The 20,035-nt window shown below is 36.0% G+C and overlaps 1 protein-coding gene across 2 annotated transcripts in view; it reads left to right on the top strand.

Moving 5' to 3' along the window:
• Positions 1-20,035, top strand: part of PRKAA2 (protein kinase AMP-activated catalytic subunit alpha 2) — a 70,230-nt gene that overhangs the window by 38,957 nt on the left and 11,238 nt on the right. For both annotated transcript variants that reach the window (XM_035018462.1, XM_035018463.1), the window contains exons 3-6: positions 6,129-6,222; positions 7,129-7,273; positions 8,899-8,986; positions 10,386-10,610. In XM_035018462.1, the coding sequence (XP_034874353.1) occupies positions 6,129-6,222; positions 7,129-7,273; positions 8,899-8,986; positions 10,386-10,610 (552 nt within the window). The remainder of the gene's footprint in view (positions 1-6,128; positions 6,223-7,128; positions 7,274-8,898; positions 8,987-10,385; positions 10,611-20,035) is intronic.

Raw genomic sequence — 20,035 nt, 5'->3', positions numbered from 1 at the left:
AGAAATTTTATTAAAAGGCGAGAAGAGAAATAGTGATAATGAGAGGAAATGTGGGGTCTAAACAGGGTTTGTTTTTTTAAGATGAAAGATATTATAGAATGCTTGTACACCAAAGGGGATAATTTGGTCAAGACGGAGAGACTGATACAGGAGAAAGAAAAGCTAATTGTAGAAACCAAGTCCTTTAGTTAGGTGAGAGGAAGGAATCCAGTGCATAATTGGAAGAGTTAGTGTTTGATGGTGTATGACCACGGAGTGAGTGGCTGGGTGTGGTGGAGGATGAGGAGGTCAAGGAAATTAGAGGCCATGTATTGGACAGATCACCCATGTGTATATCATGTACAACAGTAGCAATGGGGGAAAAAGACATTAAGTCAGAATGAAAGGGAGTGGGGAGTTAGATTGATGACTGTAACAAAAAAAGGGTATTGGGTGTGTAATCTGATGGCCTGCACTTCAGAGACAGTGGAGTTTTTGAGGAACGAGGTTTTGAGTGAGGATTTCCTTTAGATCATAATATATTATTAGACTATGCAAGTTGGCCAGCATTTAAAATTTTCTTGTGAATTAATAAATTGAGGATCTGATCAGCAATGGCTGCTAATTTCTCAAAAAAGAGAGATATTATAGGCCTTTGCTTGGAGGTGCACAGCACCATCTAGTCTTTCAAAGGAAAATAAAAGTCAAAATGAAATCTGATCTAGTCTCTAGATCTAAGAGGGTGTTATAAATTGTGCATTATGTTGCCATAAAGGATGGATCAACCAAATGAGACCATGGAATCCTCTGCAGGACAAGCCAACCAGCTCCTTCAACAAAATAATGCATGAAAAGAAAAAAACAGAGATGGAGGAGCAGCCTATAAATTAAAAGAAGCATAAGAGATATATCAGTCAATTGCAGTGTATGGATTATAATTGGATCCTAATTTAATCAAAATATTAAAAACCAAAAAAGCATTATAAGCTAATCAGGAAACCTGATTGGGTATTTGATGACATTCATGATTTGTTAAATTTATGCATGATAATAGTATTGCATGGGTATATACACATACATTTTTTAAGGCTATTATTTTTTAGACATATATACAGATCTCTTTACAGAGAAAATGAAAGCCATACTCAGTGTGAATTGATTGAAAACGTATACTTTTTATGAAGCTAATAATCAAGGCATACTAATAATCTTATACTCTAGAATGTTAGAAAAGATACTGATTTATTCTGTATATCCATGCATAAATAAAGCAAGATCAAGTTGATAAAAATGGGCAAAATATCGGAGTGAGCATTTAATAAGAAATGTGTATGGCGTTTTGCAGGAGTTGGAGAATATATAAATCCACAAACTTTGTAAAGATTTTAGCATTGCCAAAATCTTTTTGGAAAATAGTTGGCATTAGCTCTTACAATTGGACAGTCACATGAACTATGACTCAGCAATGCCACTCATAGATATATATCGAGAAAATCTTGCCATGCGTAAGAATGTTTACAGCAGCACTATTATAATAGCAAAATGTGGAAACAATTTACCCTCCAGTGGTAGATTGCATGAATAAATAAATAGCCTCTCTGTTAAAAGGAGAGTAGATCAATAAATACAATGAAATATTATACAATGGTCACATCAGATAACTAGCAAACACAACAGTGTGGATGAATCTCAAAAAAACAGGCCCCAAAATACTACATATAGCCTGATACTCTTTTTTATTTTTTAAAAGATTTATTTATTTGGGGCGCCTGGGTGGCTCAGTCGTTAAGCGTATGCCTTCGGCTCAGGTCATGATCCCAGGGTCCTGGGATCGAGCCCCGCATCGGGCTCTCTGCTCGGCAGGAAGCCTGCTTCTCCTTCTCCCACTCCCCCTGCTTGTGTTCCCTCTCTCGCTGTGTCTCTCTCTGTCAAATAAATAAATAAAATCTTAAAAAAAAAAAGATTTATTTATTTGAGAGGGAGAGGGCGTACAAGCGGGGGGAGGGGCAGAGGAGAGAGAGAATCCTGAAGCAGACTCCCTGCTGAGGGGGAAGTGGGGCCTGACACACAACTCAATCCCAGAACCCTGAGGTCATGACCTGACCTGAAATCAAGGGTCCAACACTTAACTGACTGAGCCAGCCAGGGGCCCCACCTGATACCCTTTTTTAAAGCTAAGAGCAATTAAAATAAAAATATACATAAGAGTATGAATTTTACATATATATGAAGACAATGGGATACACATGTATATACATATATAAATAAAACTGTATAAAGGAGAAAGCAAGGGAAGCAGGAAGGGGATTCAGGATGATGGGTAACTTGGTTGAGGGGAAGCAGTGGGAGGGGGAAGATGACTCCACATATGGTTAGATGGAGGTATTGTTGAGGTCCTATGTTTTTTGTTTGGGTGATGGGTTTGTAGGTGCTTATTATAGTATTACAAATAGTAATTAAATAAAAGTAGGCCATTCAAGGACCAATAAAGACAGGTGCCATGAACCAAGGGTAATGATTACTACATTTCTTTAATAACTGACTTCTAAATAAAGAAAAATATTATTCTGTATATGCAGCTATATAAATAATGTTTTGAAATCTCTATGGATATAACCATCAAAAAGGCGTACTCATGAATATTGACTTTTGCCTAACTTTGGAAAGATTTTTCCTGACTTCTATATGCTATTTAACTGGATATTGCCTAGAAATACATATAACTTGGTCAGCTGGAGAATGCTTGAGGTTTTTGTGGATACTTGAATTTATTTTGATTAATTAGAAATACTTTTTTCTGAAAAAAAATTTTAAAGCATGTTAGTTTACTCTTCTGTTGTATTAAATATATGAATTTCATGATTGAATCTCTTATAATGCCTCAATGTGATTATTTTGGAGGGCACAAAAATTTGACTTACTTGGCTAGATAGAAGAATATAATCCTGGAATTGGCCTTTTCCCCTAAGTCCCAATATGAAGCTGTTTTCTTAGGATTTCTTTCTTTTGAAAATCATGTTTCCTTTTTTCTTGGCCTCATGCTAGTTAATTGACATTTTATTCATTGAATTTTTGTTGTAATGTTGCTATAATTTCTGTTTCAGATTATTCTGGTTTTGGCTCCAAGCTGCGCACATTATTTAAAAGTGCTACTTTATATATTTACTTAAATGCCTACTTCATTATAGATACTTTGCTAGGTGCACACTAACTGTATAATCACAAACTGAGGCACATGGTCTGAAGCTAAGGGAGTGATTCTGTGAAAGCAAAAAGGGCTGACCTGGATTTAAAGGAGTGACCTTTAAGCAGAGCTAGAAAGGATGACTGGTAGACTGTTAAAGTGCGGAGTACAGGTCAGGTACGGGATTCAGGTTAGCAGAAGCTGCTTATACAAAGATGCCATGGCAGAAGGAAGTGCAGTACAACTAATGAAAGAAAGAAATAGTGCACTCCAGTGATGGGAATCAAAGAGGAGACAGTACAGACTCAGGAGGGGGCCTCATTCACTCAGGACCTAAGAGCAATGGGAACCCCCCTGAAGATTTTTGATTAGGAGACTACTGAAGAACAGATTCATATTTTGAAAAGAATACTTGTCTAATATGTGTGTTCCTGAATAGACTGTAGGCTCCTCAAGTAGAAGGAGGAGCTGTTGATCTCATCAAATGCAATACAAGTAGGTTTTCAACAAATAGTAAATGTCACTATTTAATAGCTCAGTGTCTGGCACAAGGTAAGTACTCATAATGTTGGTTTTGGTTTTCATTGATTTAGATTGGCCTTTGATATGGACAGTGGCTGCTGTGGAGTTAGAGGTTTCATGAAGTAGTTCAATCCAACAGTATCCACTGAAGACCTGTGATATACTTGGAAGAATCAGCAGCTAAATATATTAAAATTTCATCACTTTTTTTCTCGTATGCCCCAAAGATGTAGCAGAGCAGAAAAGTGATGGAGAATTCTGTTAATAAATCAGATTAGCCTACAGTGAGGTGAATAGGTGCTCCTGCTTCACAGTATTCATTTTTTTCAATTAGACTTTGGTGCCTGGTAAGATTGCTTTTATAGAACCATTTCTTCTGGAGTTCTCAGGTAAAATTCCCTTTTCATAGTTTATTTGAAGTAATTTCGACCTTATTCCTCAGTTATATTAGTTTATTTTATATAAAGTGAGTTCCTTGTCATTTTTCATCCCAAAGACTAAAGATTGCTATTAGAAATATTTCTTCTGAAACTCTTTAATCATTTTCATACTATAGCTTTAATATTTTACTTTTTTCAAGTGTTTATACGTGATGTGTCTTTTCTTAAAATGTATAGTATGTAGTTATATCACCAATGACCTGGCCATTTTTTCTTTCCTCTTTAATAGTAACCAAAACCACCATGTAGCACATAGTTGCTATTGTGCACATTAATAAAAAGTACCCCATCTGGGTGGACTAATTTACCAGAAAGGTCCCCTGCTTCTGATACCTTCTAAAGGGTGCCATCAGGGCCACTTTTCAGCTCCTGCTTGTGCCTTCACTGGCGCCTGTAAGCCATGCAGAAACTGCACAGCTATACTTAGTGTTCCTAAATAGTAACTCAGTATAAGTTAGAGATATTGCTTATAATCAACTAGATTATAGATAATCTTTTATAAACAAAGCAAACTATTTAAAAAGTCAGTTGTTCATTTATGTGTGTTAAATGTAACCTTCAGTTAAAACATTAATAATTGTATTTAACTTGTTTTCAGAACTTTGGTAAGATTGGAAATATGTGGGGAAGTTGTCTTTTAAGAAAATTTTTTTTAAATAGAGCTTAGATTCTTACTTTTTAATGTTCTCAGCTTTGAGTGCCTAGAAGTAAATTTAAAAAAATACATTCATCTGTCTACTTAACTTTTTACTATGGAACTTTAAAAAAAATATTTATTAATTTGAGAGAGAATGAGAGAGAGCATGGCGGTGGCGGGGGCAAAGGGTGAGGGAGAGAGAGAGAGAGTCTTAAGCAGACTCTATGCTGAGCTTGGAGCCTGATGTGGGGCTTGATCTCAGGACCCTGAGATCATGACCTGAGCTAAACCAAGAGTTGGTTGCTTAACTGACTGTGCCACCCAGATGCCCCACTATGGAATGTTTTTAATGTATAGGAAAGCAAAATGATGAAGCCTCAAGTATCTGTCATTTGGCTTCAGCAGTTGCCAGTGTATTGTTTTACCTTCTTCTTCCCACTTCCTCCATCACAAATTATTTTGAAGCAAATCCCAAATATTATGATTTTATTCTGCAAACTCATCAGTATCTACTCTGAAACATAGACCCTTTTAGTAATACAAGCACAGTTCATTATCACACCTAAAAAAATTAAAATAATAATATCAACCATCCAGTCAGTATTCAGACTTTGTTTCATTGGTTTGTTGGAGTCAGAATCAAAATAAGTCTTGGGGTGCCTGGGTGGCTCAGTCGTTAAGCATCCAACTCTTGGTTTCAGCTCAGGTCATGATCTCAGGGTCCTGGAATCCAGCTCAGTGTTGGGCTTTCACTGGGGTGGCGTCTGCTTGAGATTCTTTCGCTCGGTCTCCTTTTGCCCGTCCCCCTGAGTGCGCATGCGTACTCTCTTTCTCTAAAATAAATCTTAAAAAAAAATCAAAACAAGTCTCTGTAGTATAATAGGTCAGTTTGTGTCTTGATTTACTATTAATCTATAGCTTCCCTTCCCCTTTTACTTTTCTCACATTTTATTTGTTGAAGAAAGGGTCGTTTGACCACTTTCTGCATTTTGCTGATTAAATCTCTTGTGGTATCATTTAGGCTTAACAAGAATATTTTTAACTTATGTTTAAATATGATACCTGATCTCTATAGACTGTAAAAAATTTTTTTGTTTAAATGGAGAAATGAATGCTTAGTTGTTGAAGAATAAAGGATTCCAAAGATTTTGTAAACATGAAAGGGAGGATCTGAAGAAAAGTCCATAAGCCTCAGAAAGCAGAGAATTTATTAAAGCTGTGTTTATAGCTCTGTGATTGTTTTGATAACATAATTTGTTGCCATCTTAAGATATTATAAAACATTGGAATATAAAATTGTAGCAATAATAGACTAGCTTGATTTTTTAAAAAACTAACATTTTTTTATTTTTCATTTACAAAAAAGATACCAGGTGATCAGCACTCCAACAGATTTTTTTATGGTAATGGAATATGTGTCTGGTGGTGAATTATTTGACTACATCTGTAAACATGGCCGGGTGAGTAACTTACTATCTAGTACAATAAGCCCCTAAGCTAAAAAAAGAGGGTAGTAGGAAATAGCAAACCACAAAGATATCTTCAAAGTCAGGGTTGCTTCTGTAATAAAGCCCAATAAAAGATACAGAATATTAGATATCTTTTCTTTCTTAAAAAAATACACATTTCAAGGGGCGCCTGGTAGTCTCAGTTGATAGAGCATGCGACTCTTGATCTTGTGGTTGTAAGTTTGAGCCCCACATTGGGTGTAGAGATTGTTTAAAAATAAAATCTTTAAAAAAATATACCTTTTGGGGCACCTGGGTCCCTCATTCGGTTAAGCTTCTGCCTTCAGCTCAGGTCATAATCCCAGGGTCCTGGGATGGAGCCCTGTGTTGGGTTTCCTGCTCAGAGGGGAGGCTGCTTTTCCCCCTCCCCCTGCCCCTGCTCTCTTGCACTGTCTCTCAAATAAATAAATAAAATCTTAAAAAAAAACAAACAAACAACCTTTCAAAATACTGATTTTAGGGAACATGTTCCACTTAATTGCCAACATAATGTCAGTGCTTTTCAGAGTGAAAAATCTGTTCCATAACATTATGTTGAAGCTTCAAGGATTTCCTTTTCTTAGCACTTTCACATAAATTCTGTTTTACATTATGTTTTACTTGATTGCCTAAAACATGGTGCACATTTAGTAATATTAATTGAAAATTAAATCTTACTGCCTAGCAGCAAAGAAGAGCTTTGTTAATTTACATGTTGAATTCTAATGCAAGTTTTTGGTTTGTTTGTCTGATTTGTTGAGAATTCTAGCCTGATTCTAATTAGCTTGCTCAGTTACATTTGGGCCGATTATGAAACTAAAACTCTTGCTGTGTACATGTCTCAAATATTCTTAGTGCAGCTTCTTTTATACTTGCTAGGTTGAAGAGGTGGAAGCAAGGCGGCTCTTTCAGCAGATTCTATCAGCTGTGGATTACTGTCATAGGCATATGGTGGTTCATCGAGACCTGAAACCAGAGAATGTGCTGTTGGATGCTCACATGAATGCCAAGATAGCTGACTTTGGTATGTAACTCCAAGGTTGTTCAGAAATGTACTAGTTGCCTTTTAAAGTGTGTCAGTAGCAACTGTTAAAGAAATATGAACTTGCAGTTTCAACTTCACAAATCCTGTACCTTGAAAAAAGGGATTAATGCTTGTTCTATTCATTTAAACACAATTTTAAAAATGCACATGCTTCTAGAGAAGTTTAGAGGGCCAGTTTCAAGGTAAATCCATTTAATCTGCATTTCCTCCTAAAGGAAAACTTAACTGTCTTTTTTTTTTTTTTATGGGGGGGGTCACAAACTCCTTTGAAAATCTAATGAAAATATGGGCACTTCCCTTGATGAATGCACTTAAAGAGAAATACATGAAAATTGCATGCAATTTTGAAGACTTACAGTCTTTCTGATTTGATCAAGGGTGGATTTCAGGGTAGAATCTAACCATTTGCTAAAAAGAATAGGAGTTTTTGTCAGGAGTAAAACAAAGAAACAAGAAACAAAATGTAAATCTAAATGCACCAAACACTTTCTGGGGTAAACATACCTGGAAAGAGTACCATAGTAGGGTGTTTGGCAAAAGGATTAGGAAGTGAGAGGTTATAGAAAGAGAGATGGAAATGTGCCAGAGTTCAGTGTTGCTTATTTAAAATTTTTGTCTGTACCTTGTCTTTAATCTAAAAACTAGGAAACTAGTTTCCCTGTTTCTCTTCCTTCTCTAAATTGCAAAACTCCTTAGTATGATAGTTCAACTAGATTTTTGGTTCTGTAGATTATTTTTTCTACGTTGAATTAAAGCTTTCCAAATTAAAAGCTTTTGGAACATAATCTTTATAAATTGGAGCCTGATTTCTACTTAGAGATTTTTTTTTTTTAAAGATTTTATTTATTTATTTGACAGAGAGAGACACAGTGAGAGAGGGAACACAAGCAGGGGGAGTGGGAGAGGGAGAAGCAGGCTTCCCACCGAGCAGGGAGCCCGATGTGGGGCTCGATCCCAGGACCCTGAGATCATGACCTGAGCCGAAGGCAGACGCTTAACGGCTGAGCCACCCAGGTGCCCCAATACTTAGAGATTTTTTTAAAAGGCTTTGAAAGCACAGGATAAAAAGTAATGGTCTCTATTTCATTCTTTCAACTGTAGAAATGGGTAAATAATATTTTGATGCTTTTATGTTTGGAAAAGTTCATACAATTTAGAATAACCTCGTATTTGTGAAGTGAATCAACATTTTCAAAAAAGATTTATTTATTTTAGAGCATGGGGGTGGGGGAAGGGCAGGGAAGAGGGGGAGAGAGAGAATCCCAAGCAGACTCCACGCTGAGCATGGAGCCCAACACGGGGCTCGATCCCAGGACCCTGAGATCATGACCTGAGCTGAAACCAAGAGTCAGGATGCTCAACCAACAGCCACCCAGGCGTCCCACGTGAAGGAATTTAATTCTAATCATACACGATGTGCTTTATCTTTTTTGTTAGAGTGTAAGTGCTCTGAAATGGTCTTCTAGTTTCTCAAGTGCTTTCTACTGTTTTAAAATAATTACAAAATATGATATATAGAACATTGAAGACTTGACATTTTTCTTCATGCATTTATCTACTTTTAAAAATATCTAGCACAAAGTAAATATTGCTCTTATTTTCAGGATTGTCTAATATGATGTCAGATGGTGAATTTCTGAGAACTAGTTGTGGATCTCCAAATTATGCAGCACCTGAAGTCATCTCAGGCAGGTAATAATAGATCAGTGGAGAGTAAGCTCTTTATAATCTTTTATTCATTCTAATAACATTTAATTAAAATATATTCTATTCAGAGGATGAGACTGTTAACATAATAGGAACAAATTATCCCTTTAATTTTTCCATTATTGAAGAGAGAATAGTTATATGAAACAATTTTTTTAAACATTTGGTTTAGATTTTGTTATGAGTATATTTAAAGAGTTCTTCCATTAAAAAAATGACTGAAACAAGTCTTGATTTTCTTCATTTTGGAAAAGTACAGATAAGAGAAAGCATTTGTTAAATTCAAGCTAGTGTCGTTATTTTCTTACCAGACATAGTACTTAAATAATAATTTACATATTCTTTTATAAGATACTATATAGAGTATTATGTTTTGTCTTTAGAAGAATGAGGGTTTTCAGGGACAGTATTGTCATTTCATGAAATTAAACTGTATAAGTAGAGATTGGAACTTACTCATTGGTATATTCAAAAAATGTTTATACAGATTGCAGTGGTAAACCAAAGATTTTTTTTACAGTGACCAATGTCTGATTTAAAAAGTTAACAGAATTCTCTGAGAGAAAATAAAGAAAAGGTATTATTGCAAGGAGCAGGTATAGGAGTTTGGATAAGCACAGCAAATGATATAAATGATGGACAGTAATTTTTTGAAATGGATTGTATTCTTTTAATTGGAATTGTAGAGATTCACTTTGTTACCTCAGACCCAGGTTTGAGTTTGTCAGTGGGGTATCAGAGGCATTTTAATACTGCAGAAAGGTCAGAGAAAAAAGGAATAATATTCCAGGAATAGGTTATGTGGAGCAAAGCTAATCTTAGTCCCATGAGCTAACCTAACAAGTGATTAGAATGAAAGTCACACTCAGGATAATGTGATACAGGACAAATAGTGTCAAAGAGATTGCTGCAGGACTAGTTTGGCACTCTAATGTTTCAAATACCCTTTAAAATAGGCATGTCAGGGATAAAAATTCAATTTTATATGCATTTTTTTTCTTGTAGTTTTGTGGTAAAAGGATTTAGCCTAAACACTATAGTATTATTTTTTCAAGTTTATGGTCATTTACTTTGATGTTTCCATAAAAAAAAATCAACCATAGTAAGTTTTATATTTTTTAATTAGTCAATTAGTAGGTTCAGTGAGTTTGTGACAAATAAAGAAAAGTACCACTTCCTCTTGGAAAACTTGAATAGTAATTGCTGAGACCGATTCTCTATGGTGAACAAGCATTGAGTGTTAGGGTGTGGCCATGGACTTCATTAAAGGCTTGCAAATCAATATACACCAAGTCTATACCATGTGTATATAGAAGCAGGGTATACGTGGATGAGAAAAAGTGGCACTTGCATTTCAGATTTGTGTTGTCATCTTTTTTCTTAGATTGTATGCAGGTCCTGAAGTTGATATTTGGAGCTGTGGTGTTATTTTGTATGCCCTTCTTTGTGGCACCCTCCCATTTGATGATGAGCATGTACCTACGTTATTTAAGAAGATCCGAGGGGGTGTTTTTTATATCCCAGAATATCTCAATCGTTCTGTTGCCACTCTCTTGATGCATATGCTGCAGGTTGACCCCCTGAAACGAGCGACCATCAAAGATATAAGGTGATTCTTCTTTTCATTACTGTTATGTACATTTTATAGTATTAATAGTACCACTAATTGAGTGCCTGCTTTATGTTAGACTCTGTAATACTTACTGTATAGGAATTTTGCTTTCCTTTTTACACAAACTTGATCATGTCACTCATCTTTTAAATATTTCAGGTTGTTTCCCATACTTTTTACTTGAGGTAGCAAATCCTCTGAAGCCCTTCCTAATGAGGCTCCATTTCCTACTCCTGAGGTCTCACTCCTGCACTCACCACTGCACCCATTGGTACCAGTGCTTCAGCTACACTCAGCTTTTCCTTCTTCCTCAAACATAGCATATATTTTATGCCTTCATGTTCTAATTTATATTACTGCCTCTGATGCCATTTCTGACTTTTTTGACCTGACAGATTTCTGTTCATCCTTTAAAATTCTGCTTACAGGGCGCCTGGGTGGCTCAGTTGGTTAAGCGACTGCCTTCGGCTCAGGTCCTGATCCTGGAGTCCCGGGATCGAGTCCCACATCGGACTTCCTGCTCGGCAGGGAGTCTGCTTTGTCCTCTGACCCTATCCCCTCTCAGGTGTTCTCTCTCTCTCATTCTCTCTCTCTCAAATAAATAAAATCTTTAAAAAATAAAAGAAAATAAAATAAAATTCTGCTTACATAGGACCTCCTTTGTGAAATCAATTCGGATTCCCCTAGGCAATGTTAATTGCTTCCACTTTCGTGATTTCCACATTTGGTTTATGGTTTTATTTTTTCATTTATCATTTCATATGTAGCTATTATTACTCCGTGCGTGTTTCACCAGTCCTAAATTGTAACTCCATAAGGGTAGAGAGAGTGTCTTGCTCACCTTAGTACACACAATGCTAGATGGCCCACAAATGTAGTATATGTTGAGAAACTACTTGAATAAATTTTATACATAATACAGACTGAGTTTTATGTATTTTACATATGGTTGATGAAATAAAGCATTAAAAGTTTTGTTAAGATTTTGAATCCAAAAATAGCTGCTAGCACTGTGAAGGATTTCTTGTTATGTGAGAAACTTTGGAACTTGCAGTGGCTGGTGTTACTGTGAATATGACCTTTATATAGCACACACAAGCCACAATAATTCATTGCCTTCTACTCTTATCAGGTTATGTTTCTTAGAGGGTTTTTGTTCTTACCTAACATTTCATCAGTTATTCATTTACAAACACATTCTTTTGCCATCTTTCCAGAATCTCTCCTCTTATCTTCATAAGCCAGAATGGCTGTTTAGAGACCTATGACTCCTGGAATGTTTAAACGATGACATGGTTTTTTATGCGATTGCTGCCAATCTCTTAGACTGCAAGAAGGGGCTGATTCTTTTTGCATTTGTACACTGTTTTCTTCTCCCAGCCTTTCTTAAGCGCTACAGGCCTCATGCATAAAATAAATGTGTAATTGTAAATTAGTACCAACTTTAGTTATGGAAATGCACTTAGCAGGAAAAAAACCTTTTGTGTTCACAGTACTTTTTTTTTTTTTAATAAATAAGTTCTACACCCAACATGGGGCTTGAACTCACAACCCCGAGGTCAAGAGTCACATGTTCTACTGACCTAGCCAGCTAGGTGCCTCAGTCACTTAATTGGCTTTTCCTTAGAAAGAAAATTAGATATGCTTCCTGTGAGTTATTCATTCTTTTTTTTTTTTTTTTTTTTAAGATTTATTTATTCATTTGAGAGAGCGAGAATGAGAGAGAGTACATGAGAGGGGGGAAGGTCAGAGGGAGAAGCAGGCTCCTTGCTGAGCAGGGAGCCCGATGCGGGACTCGATCCCGGGACTCCAGGATCATGACCTGAGCCGAAGGCAGTTGCTTAACCAACTGAGCCACCCAGGCGCCCGAGTTATTCATTCTATAATTGGAAGCCTGCATCTCCCTCTCCCCTTCACCCATTTTGCCCATCCCCCAAGCCCCCCCCCCCAGCAGCCATTGGTTCTCTATAGGTCTAACGCTGCTTTTTGTTTATTATTTTATTCATATCATTTTTTAGATTCTACCTATGAGTGAAATCATATGGTATTTATTTTCCCAGATTTATTTTACTTAGCACAGTACCCTCTAGGTCCATTCATTTTGTTGCAAATAGCACAATCTCATCTTTTCTTAAGGCTACACAGTACTCCATTGTATATGTATACCACATGTTCCTTACCATTTGTCTGTTGATAGACACTTAGGTTGCTTCCATATCTTAGCTATTGTAAATAATGCTGCAATAAACAAAGGAGTGCTTATATATTTTTGAATTAGTGTTTTTGTTTTCCTCTGGGTAAATAACCAGTAGTGGAATTATTGGATCATATGGTATTTCTTTTTTAAATTTTTTGAGGAACTTCCTTACTTTTTTTTCACAGTGACTATACCAATTTACATGCCTACTAGCAGTGTGGGATTCCTTTTTCTCTGCATCCTTGTCAACACTATTATTTCTTGTCTTTTTTATTTTAGCCACTCTGACTGGTATAACATGATATCTTATTGTGGTTTTGATTTGCATTTCCCTGATTATAGATGTTGAGCATCTTTTCACGTGTCTGTTGGCTATCTGTATGTTTTCTTTGGAAAAATGTCTATTCAGGTCCTCTGCCTGTTTTTTAATTGTTTTTTTGTTTTGTTTTTTTGTTGTTGAGTTGTGTAAATTCTTTATATATTTTGAACATTAACCCCTTATTGGATATATAATTTGCAAGTATCTTCTCCCATTTAGTAGGGTGTTTTTTTGTTTTGTTGATGGTTTCCTTCACTGTGCAAAAGCTTTTTATTTGATGTAGTCCTGATAGTTTATTTTTGCTTTTGTTCCGTTGCCTTAGGAGACATATTTAGAAAAACGTTATTATGGCTGGTGTGAGAGATATTACTGCCTGTGTTTTTCCTAGGAATTTTATGGTTTCAAATCTCATATTTAGGTCTTTAATCTTCGAGTTTATTTTTGTGTATGATGTTAGAAAATGGTCCAATTTCATTCTTTTACATATAGCTGTCCAGTTTTCCCAGCACCATTTATTGAAGAGACTATCTTTTCTTCATTGTATAATTCTTGCCTTCTTTGTCACAGATTAATTGACAATATAAACACAGGTTTATTTCTGGGCTTTCTATTCTGTTCTGTTTGTGTGTCTATTTTTGTGCCAGGACCACTGTTTTAATTATTATAGCTTTATATTATATCTTGAAATCTGGGATTTTGATACTTCCAGCTTTATTTTTCTTTCTCAAGATTGCTTTGGCTATTTGAGGTCTTTTATAGTTCCATACAAATTTCAGGATTGTTTGTTCTAGTTCTGTGAAAAATGCTGTTAGTATTTTGATAAGGATTGCATGGAATCTGTAGATAGCTTTGGGTAGTATGGACATTTTTTTTTTTTTCAAGATTTATTTATTTATTTGAGAGAGCGAGAGAATACATGAGAGGGGGGAGGGTTAGAAGGAGAAGCAGGCTCCCCGCCAAGCAGGGAGCCCGATGCGGGACTCGATCCCGGGACTCCAGGATCATGACCTGAGCCGAAGGCAGTCGCTCAACCAACTGAGCCACCCAGGCGCCCTAGTTATGGACATTTTAACAATACTAATTCTTCCAATCCATGAGCATAGTGTTTCACTTCCTTGGTCAAATTTATTCCTAGGTATTTTATCATTTCTGGTGCAGTTGTAAATGGAATTGTTTTCTTAATTTCTCTTTCTAGTACTTTGTTATTAGTGTATAGAAATGCTACTGACTTCTAGGTACCCTGCAGTTTCACTGAATTTATTCTAGTAGTTTTTTGGTGGAGCCTTTAGGATTTTTTATGTATAATGTCATGTCATCTGCAAATAGTGACAGTTTAACAGCTTCTTTACCAGTATGGTTGCCTTTTATTTCTTTTTCTTGTCTGATTGCTGTAGTTAAGACTTCCAGGACCATATTGAATAAAAGTGGTGAGGGTGGATGTCCTTGTCTTGTTCCTGATCTTAGGGGAAAAGCTCTCAGTTTTTCACCATTGAGTATGATGTTAGCTGCAGGTTTTTCATATATGGCTTTTATTATGTTGAGATATGTTCCCTCTAAACCCACTTTGTTGAGAGTTTTATCATGAATGGATGTTGAATTTCGTCAAATGCTTTTTCTGCATCTGTGAGAGGATCATATGATTTTTATTCTTTGTTTTGTTGTGGTATATTATGTTGATTCATTTGTAAATATTGAACCATCCTTGCATCTCCCTGAATAAATCCCACTTGATTGTAGTGAATGATACTTTTAATGTGTTGTTGAATGTGGTTTGCTAATATTTTGTGAGGATTTTTGCATCTTTGTTCATCCAGGGATATTGGCTGCTAGTTTTCTGTTTTTGTGGTGTCTTTGTCTGGTTTTAATATCACAGTAATACTAGCCTTATAGAATGTATTTGGAAGCTTTCCTTCCTTATCTATTTTTTGGAATAGTTTGAGGAGAATAGGTGTTTGGTAGAATTCAACTGTGACTCCATCTCATCCTGGACTTTTATTTTTTGGTTATTGATTCAGTTTTGTATGCTAATTTGGTCTGTTTAGATTTTCTATTTCTTCCTGATTTAGTTTTGAAAGATTGAATCTTTCTAGGAATTTATCCATTTCTTCTAGATTGTCTAGTTTGTTGGCATATAATTTTGGTAATATTTTCTTATAGTCCTTTGTATTTCTGTGGTGTTGATACCTCTCCTCTTTTGTTTCTGATTTTGACTCCTTTCTCTTTTTTTCCTGATCAGTCTGGCTAAGGGTTTATCAATTTTGTTTATCTTTTCAAAGAACCAGCTCTTGATTTTATTGATCTTTTTATTTTTTACTTAAGAATTTTTTTTTTAATTTAAGTAATCTCTACACCCCTTGTGAGGCTTGATCTCAATAACCCCCAAGATCGAGTCACATGCTCTTCTTACTAGGCAAGCTAGGTGCCCCTTACTGATTTTTTTCTATTGTTTTTAAATTTTTATGTCATTTATTTCTGCTTTGATCTTTATTATTTTCTTCAACTCACCTTGGACTTTGTTCTTCTTTTTCTAGTTCCTGTATGTGCAAATGTAGGTTATTTGAGCTTTTTATTATTTCTTGAGGTAGGGCTGTATTGCTGTATATTTCCCTCTTAGAACTGCTCTTGCTGCATCTCAAAGATGTTGGATTATTGTGTTTTCATTTTCATGTGTCTCCATAACTCATTTAAGTCATTTAGTCTTAAGTACCGAAATTGAGTACCAGGTAATAATGATAGAAAGACTTAATTTCTGATGGCTGTGTAGTAACCCGTGGGAAATGAACTGATTTTGACTTAGGTGAACCCTCATAAACATTCTGGTTACTGCTTATCTTGATAGAGTTAATTCAGAAACTGGCTCCTGAAAACAAAAGCTGAGTATGACTTCTTAATTGGCAATTTTCTTATGGTAAAGAATTATGGTCCTTTGTGTAAATGAATGAATTAGAAATAAAAATTTAGATTATTTCCCTATTTATCATTTTTTATTTTTTTTATTTTTAAAGATTTTATTTATTTATTTGACAGAGAGATAGAGGGATAACACAAGCAGGCAGAGCAGCAGGTAGAGGGAGAGGGAGAACAGGCTTCCCGCGGAGCAGGGAGCCCATTGTGGGGCTTGATCCCAGGACCCTAGAATCATGACCTGAGCCAAAGGCAGATGCTTAACCATCTGAGCCACCCAGGCACCCCGCTATTTATCATTTCTTAAACATTTATTTATATTATTGATATAATTCACATACCGTAATTTGTCCCTTTAAATTGTATAATTCAGTGGTTCTTAGTATATTCACAAAGTTGTACAGTCATCACCATTTTCTAATTCCCTTAAAGAAACTCTATGCGCATTAGCAGTCATTACCCATTTCCCCCTCCTTTTATCCCTTGGAAGCCAGTAATCTACTTTCTGCCTTTATGGATTTGCTTATTCTGGAAATTTCATATAAATAGAATCCTATAGCATGTAGCCTTTTGAGTCTGGCTACTTGCACACAGCATAATGTTTTCAGGGTTCATTCATGGTGTAGCATGTATAGTACTTCATTCCTTTATTCTTTAAAAATACTCCATTGTACAGATATATGGCATTTTGTTTATCCGTCCATCATTTAATGGATACTTGAGTTGTTTCCACTTTTGGGCTCTTAAGAATAATGTTGCTTTGAACATTCATGTACAAGTTTTTTATGGCCATATGTTTCCATTTCTTGTGGGTGTATGCCTTGAGTTTGTAATTCTTGTTGCTGTTCCTTTTGTTAGTGATTTTACTAAACTAATTCCACAGATTTTGTACTCTTTGTCATGGTTGGCCACTGAAATCTCTGATTAGTTAGCTTAATGGTCATCTTATTATTAGAGCTTTCCTTAAATGCCTTAATCTAATAAGTCTCCCAGCCTTTGCTGAGTGACTGTGTGTGCATGTTGGAGTATGTCTTCATTGCTCCAAAGAGAAGCTTATAACTGATTTAGTCTTCACTCCACGTTAGCAGAGAGCCTCAAAGTCAGCCAGTGATTAGAAGTGAGGATCTTCTTGGGCAAGCACACAGCCCTGCATATGTGCATGGCCCTCTTGAGTCCCAGGAATATATCAAGAGTATTTCAAAGACCTCAGTGGAACTCCTATTCCCGAACTTTTCATTTTAAGGTTTTTGGTTAGCTTCTTGTTTGCTCCAACTCTTACTGCTTCTTTAGGCAGCTGGGATGTCACTGTTGCCATTGGTTGTTTTGACAAATGTCCTGGGGAGAAGGCTATTTGCAGCGAGGGAACTCTGAATCAGGTCAGAAAAAGACAAGGCCTGCCAAATGGAGATTTCCAGGGAACTTCCAGACTTGTCAAATAATGACAGTTCTCTGAGGATAGGACTTTTGGAGAATTCTGAACCTATTCTGCTCTAATTCTAAACCTATCTCCCCCTTAGTGGTTGCTAGGCTGCTGGTTTTCTGGGCTACCACGATTGTGCGACTGTTGGTCTTGTGAGACTGTTGGTTTTCAAGGCTACCATAGAAATGGGGAAAGGGAGATGGATATAGGGCAACTTAAAATGTCTCAGATCTCACTGTTGTTACTGAGATCAGCTCTTTTCTTGAGTAAATACTTCTCAGAATGTTGCAGGCTTTTGATTAATTTCCAGGGTTCTGGAAAAGTTGATTTGGGTGATTTTTGCTAGTAGTCTGAATGCTTTTATGGAAGAGTGAATTTTTGGAGTTCATTCAGAAGTGCTCAGCTTCCCTATTTGTCATTAATATTTTTAAAATGTTAGATATATAATGTCTTCTGTTTCTGTTGAAAAAGTAATATATCACATTTTTATTACTAAGCCTTCGGTGCCTAGTATGATACAGGAAATAAACACATTAATGAATTAATGTTAGTTTTCATATTTTATGTATACGTCATTTATTTATTCTGCATTTACTGAACATTTACATTGTGTTGGGTAGTGGAATACAGCTAAATAAGGCATGGTCCCTGTTTCAAGGAGTTCTGAGTTTGGTGGGTAAGATTAAGAAAAAAATCAACACCTGTAAGAAAGTGTGAGTGTTACAATAGAAAGATCTACTAGAAGCTGTAGAAGATTCATCTTTGTATCCTCCTCAGGGCCTGGCACACCATAATTTCTCACTTGGACTATTTCACCAGTATCATCAACATCATCATTATTTTTGTCTTTTCAGTTTCCATATCACAAGCAGGATGATCTTTACGGAATGCAAATTAGATCATGTCACCCCTGTCTCTGTAAAGTCTTTCAGTGATTTTCATCAAGCATAGATTCTAGTCCCAGAATCTTTCTTCTAGCCTATAGCTCTCTGAAATATTTGATAGCTTTTGCCCCTCCAACCTGTAACTCCTCCTTTCATGATAGTGGCCTCAGTCCCGTTCCTGGAATATGGCACAATTCGTTCTTGTCTGTCTTCACATACATTGTTTTTTGTGCTGGGAATACCTGTTTCCTAGCTCTTTGCTCCCACCTGACTTCTAATCAGTCTGATATCTGCTTAAATATTACTTAGTGCTTCCCTAACTACATGGCTGTCATTCTGATTTATATATTCTTATTTTACCCTGTTTTCTTCTTATAATCTTTATCACAGGATTTTCGTATTTGTATATTTGAAACTATATATTTATTTTTGTGAATATTTGTTTTATCTGTATTTAGCTTAGGATATAATCTCTGTGAGGAGGAGTGTCTTTTTGCCACAGTATACCCTTAGTTAATATGCGTAAGTGAGACAATCAGTCAATAGAAAGCATTCAAGCAAAATATATATTGATCTGAATTTAGCTTAGAGGGTGCCCAGTTCTACCATGTAGCAATGCTTGTGCAGTCTCGAAGGAATAGTACATGTTAGATGAAAAGGGGTGGGATGTTCTTCTATGGCAATAGTAACATCATGTGCAAAGGCCCAGAGTGTGAGAAAATAAGATTTAGGAGACTGATTGTCAAACTTTTTGGTTTTAGTACTTCTTTACAGTCTTAAAATTGAGGATTCCAAAGAGTTGTGGGTTGGTTTTTTTTTTAAAGATTTTATTTATTCAAGACATAGAGATAGAGAGCATAAGCAGTGGGAGAGACAGAGGGAGAGAGAGAAGCAAGCTCCCCACTGAGCCAGGAGCCCGATGTGGGGCTCGATCCCAGGTCCCTGGGATCATGACCTGAGCCGAAGGCAGATGCTTAACCATTTGAGCCACCCAGGTGCCCTAAGAATTGTGTTTTTTAATGACGGTTATATCAATATTTATCATATAAGAAATTAAAACTGAGAAACTTAAAAAAAACACACTTAATTCACTTCAAAATAGCAGTAAAGCTACTACATGTTAATCTAAATAACATATCTTTTATGAAAAATAACCCAAAAAATGGTAACGAGAGTGGTATTATTTTACATTTTCAAATTCTCTTAAGTGTTGGGCTTACTCCGAGACAGCAGCTAGGTTCTTAGTCTACCTCTTCATTCAGTCTGTTGCAATATGTTGTATTAGTTGCAGTCTATGAGGAAAAGCTGACCCCACTCAAATAAGTGATTGGAAAAGGAGGAACATTTTAACAGTCTTTCAGATAGTTGTGGATATTCTTCTTTGATATTAAGCCAAAGCTTAACTTGTTAGTTACAGTATCAAATGAGAAAACATCTCGGTGTACTTTTGTACTTTATTACCTTAAAATCCATTGGTCTTTTTTGTGTTTTGTGGATATTTTACCCGTGTATGATTCTGTAACATCATGCGTTGGTCATTTTGAAAATAACCGGGTTATTGAGTTAAAAAGATTTTCCAATTGGTGACATGTTCATTATGAAGTATTAGAAATCATGTTCATTGTTATCATTATAAAGTTATTAGAGAATCTTTAAGTAGTAGGAAGCTGTCAAACTCATGGAGGCAGATACAAATTA

The sequence above is a fragment of the Mirounga leonina genome, unplaced genomic scaffold, assembly GCF_011800145.1.
Source record: "Mirounga leonina isolate KUSES-001 unplaced genomic scaffold, KU_Mleo_1.0 Mir_173, whole genome shotgun sequence".
Taxonomy (NCBI): Eukaryota; Metazoa; Chordata; class Mammalia; order Carnivora; family Phocidae; genus Mirounga; species Mirounga leonina.
Note: the sequence above shows the minus strand (reverse complement) of the source record. Positions and strands in the feature narration are given on the sequence as shown.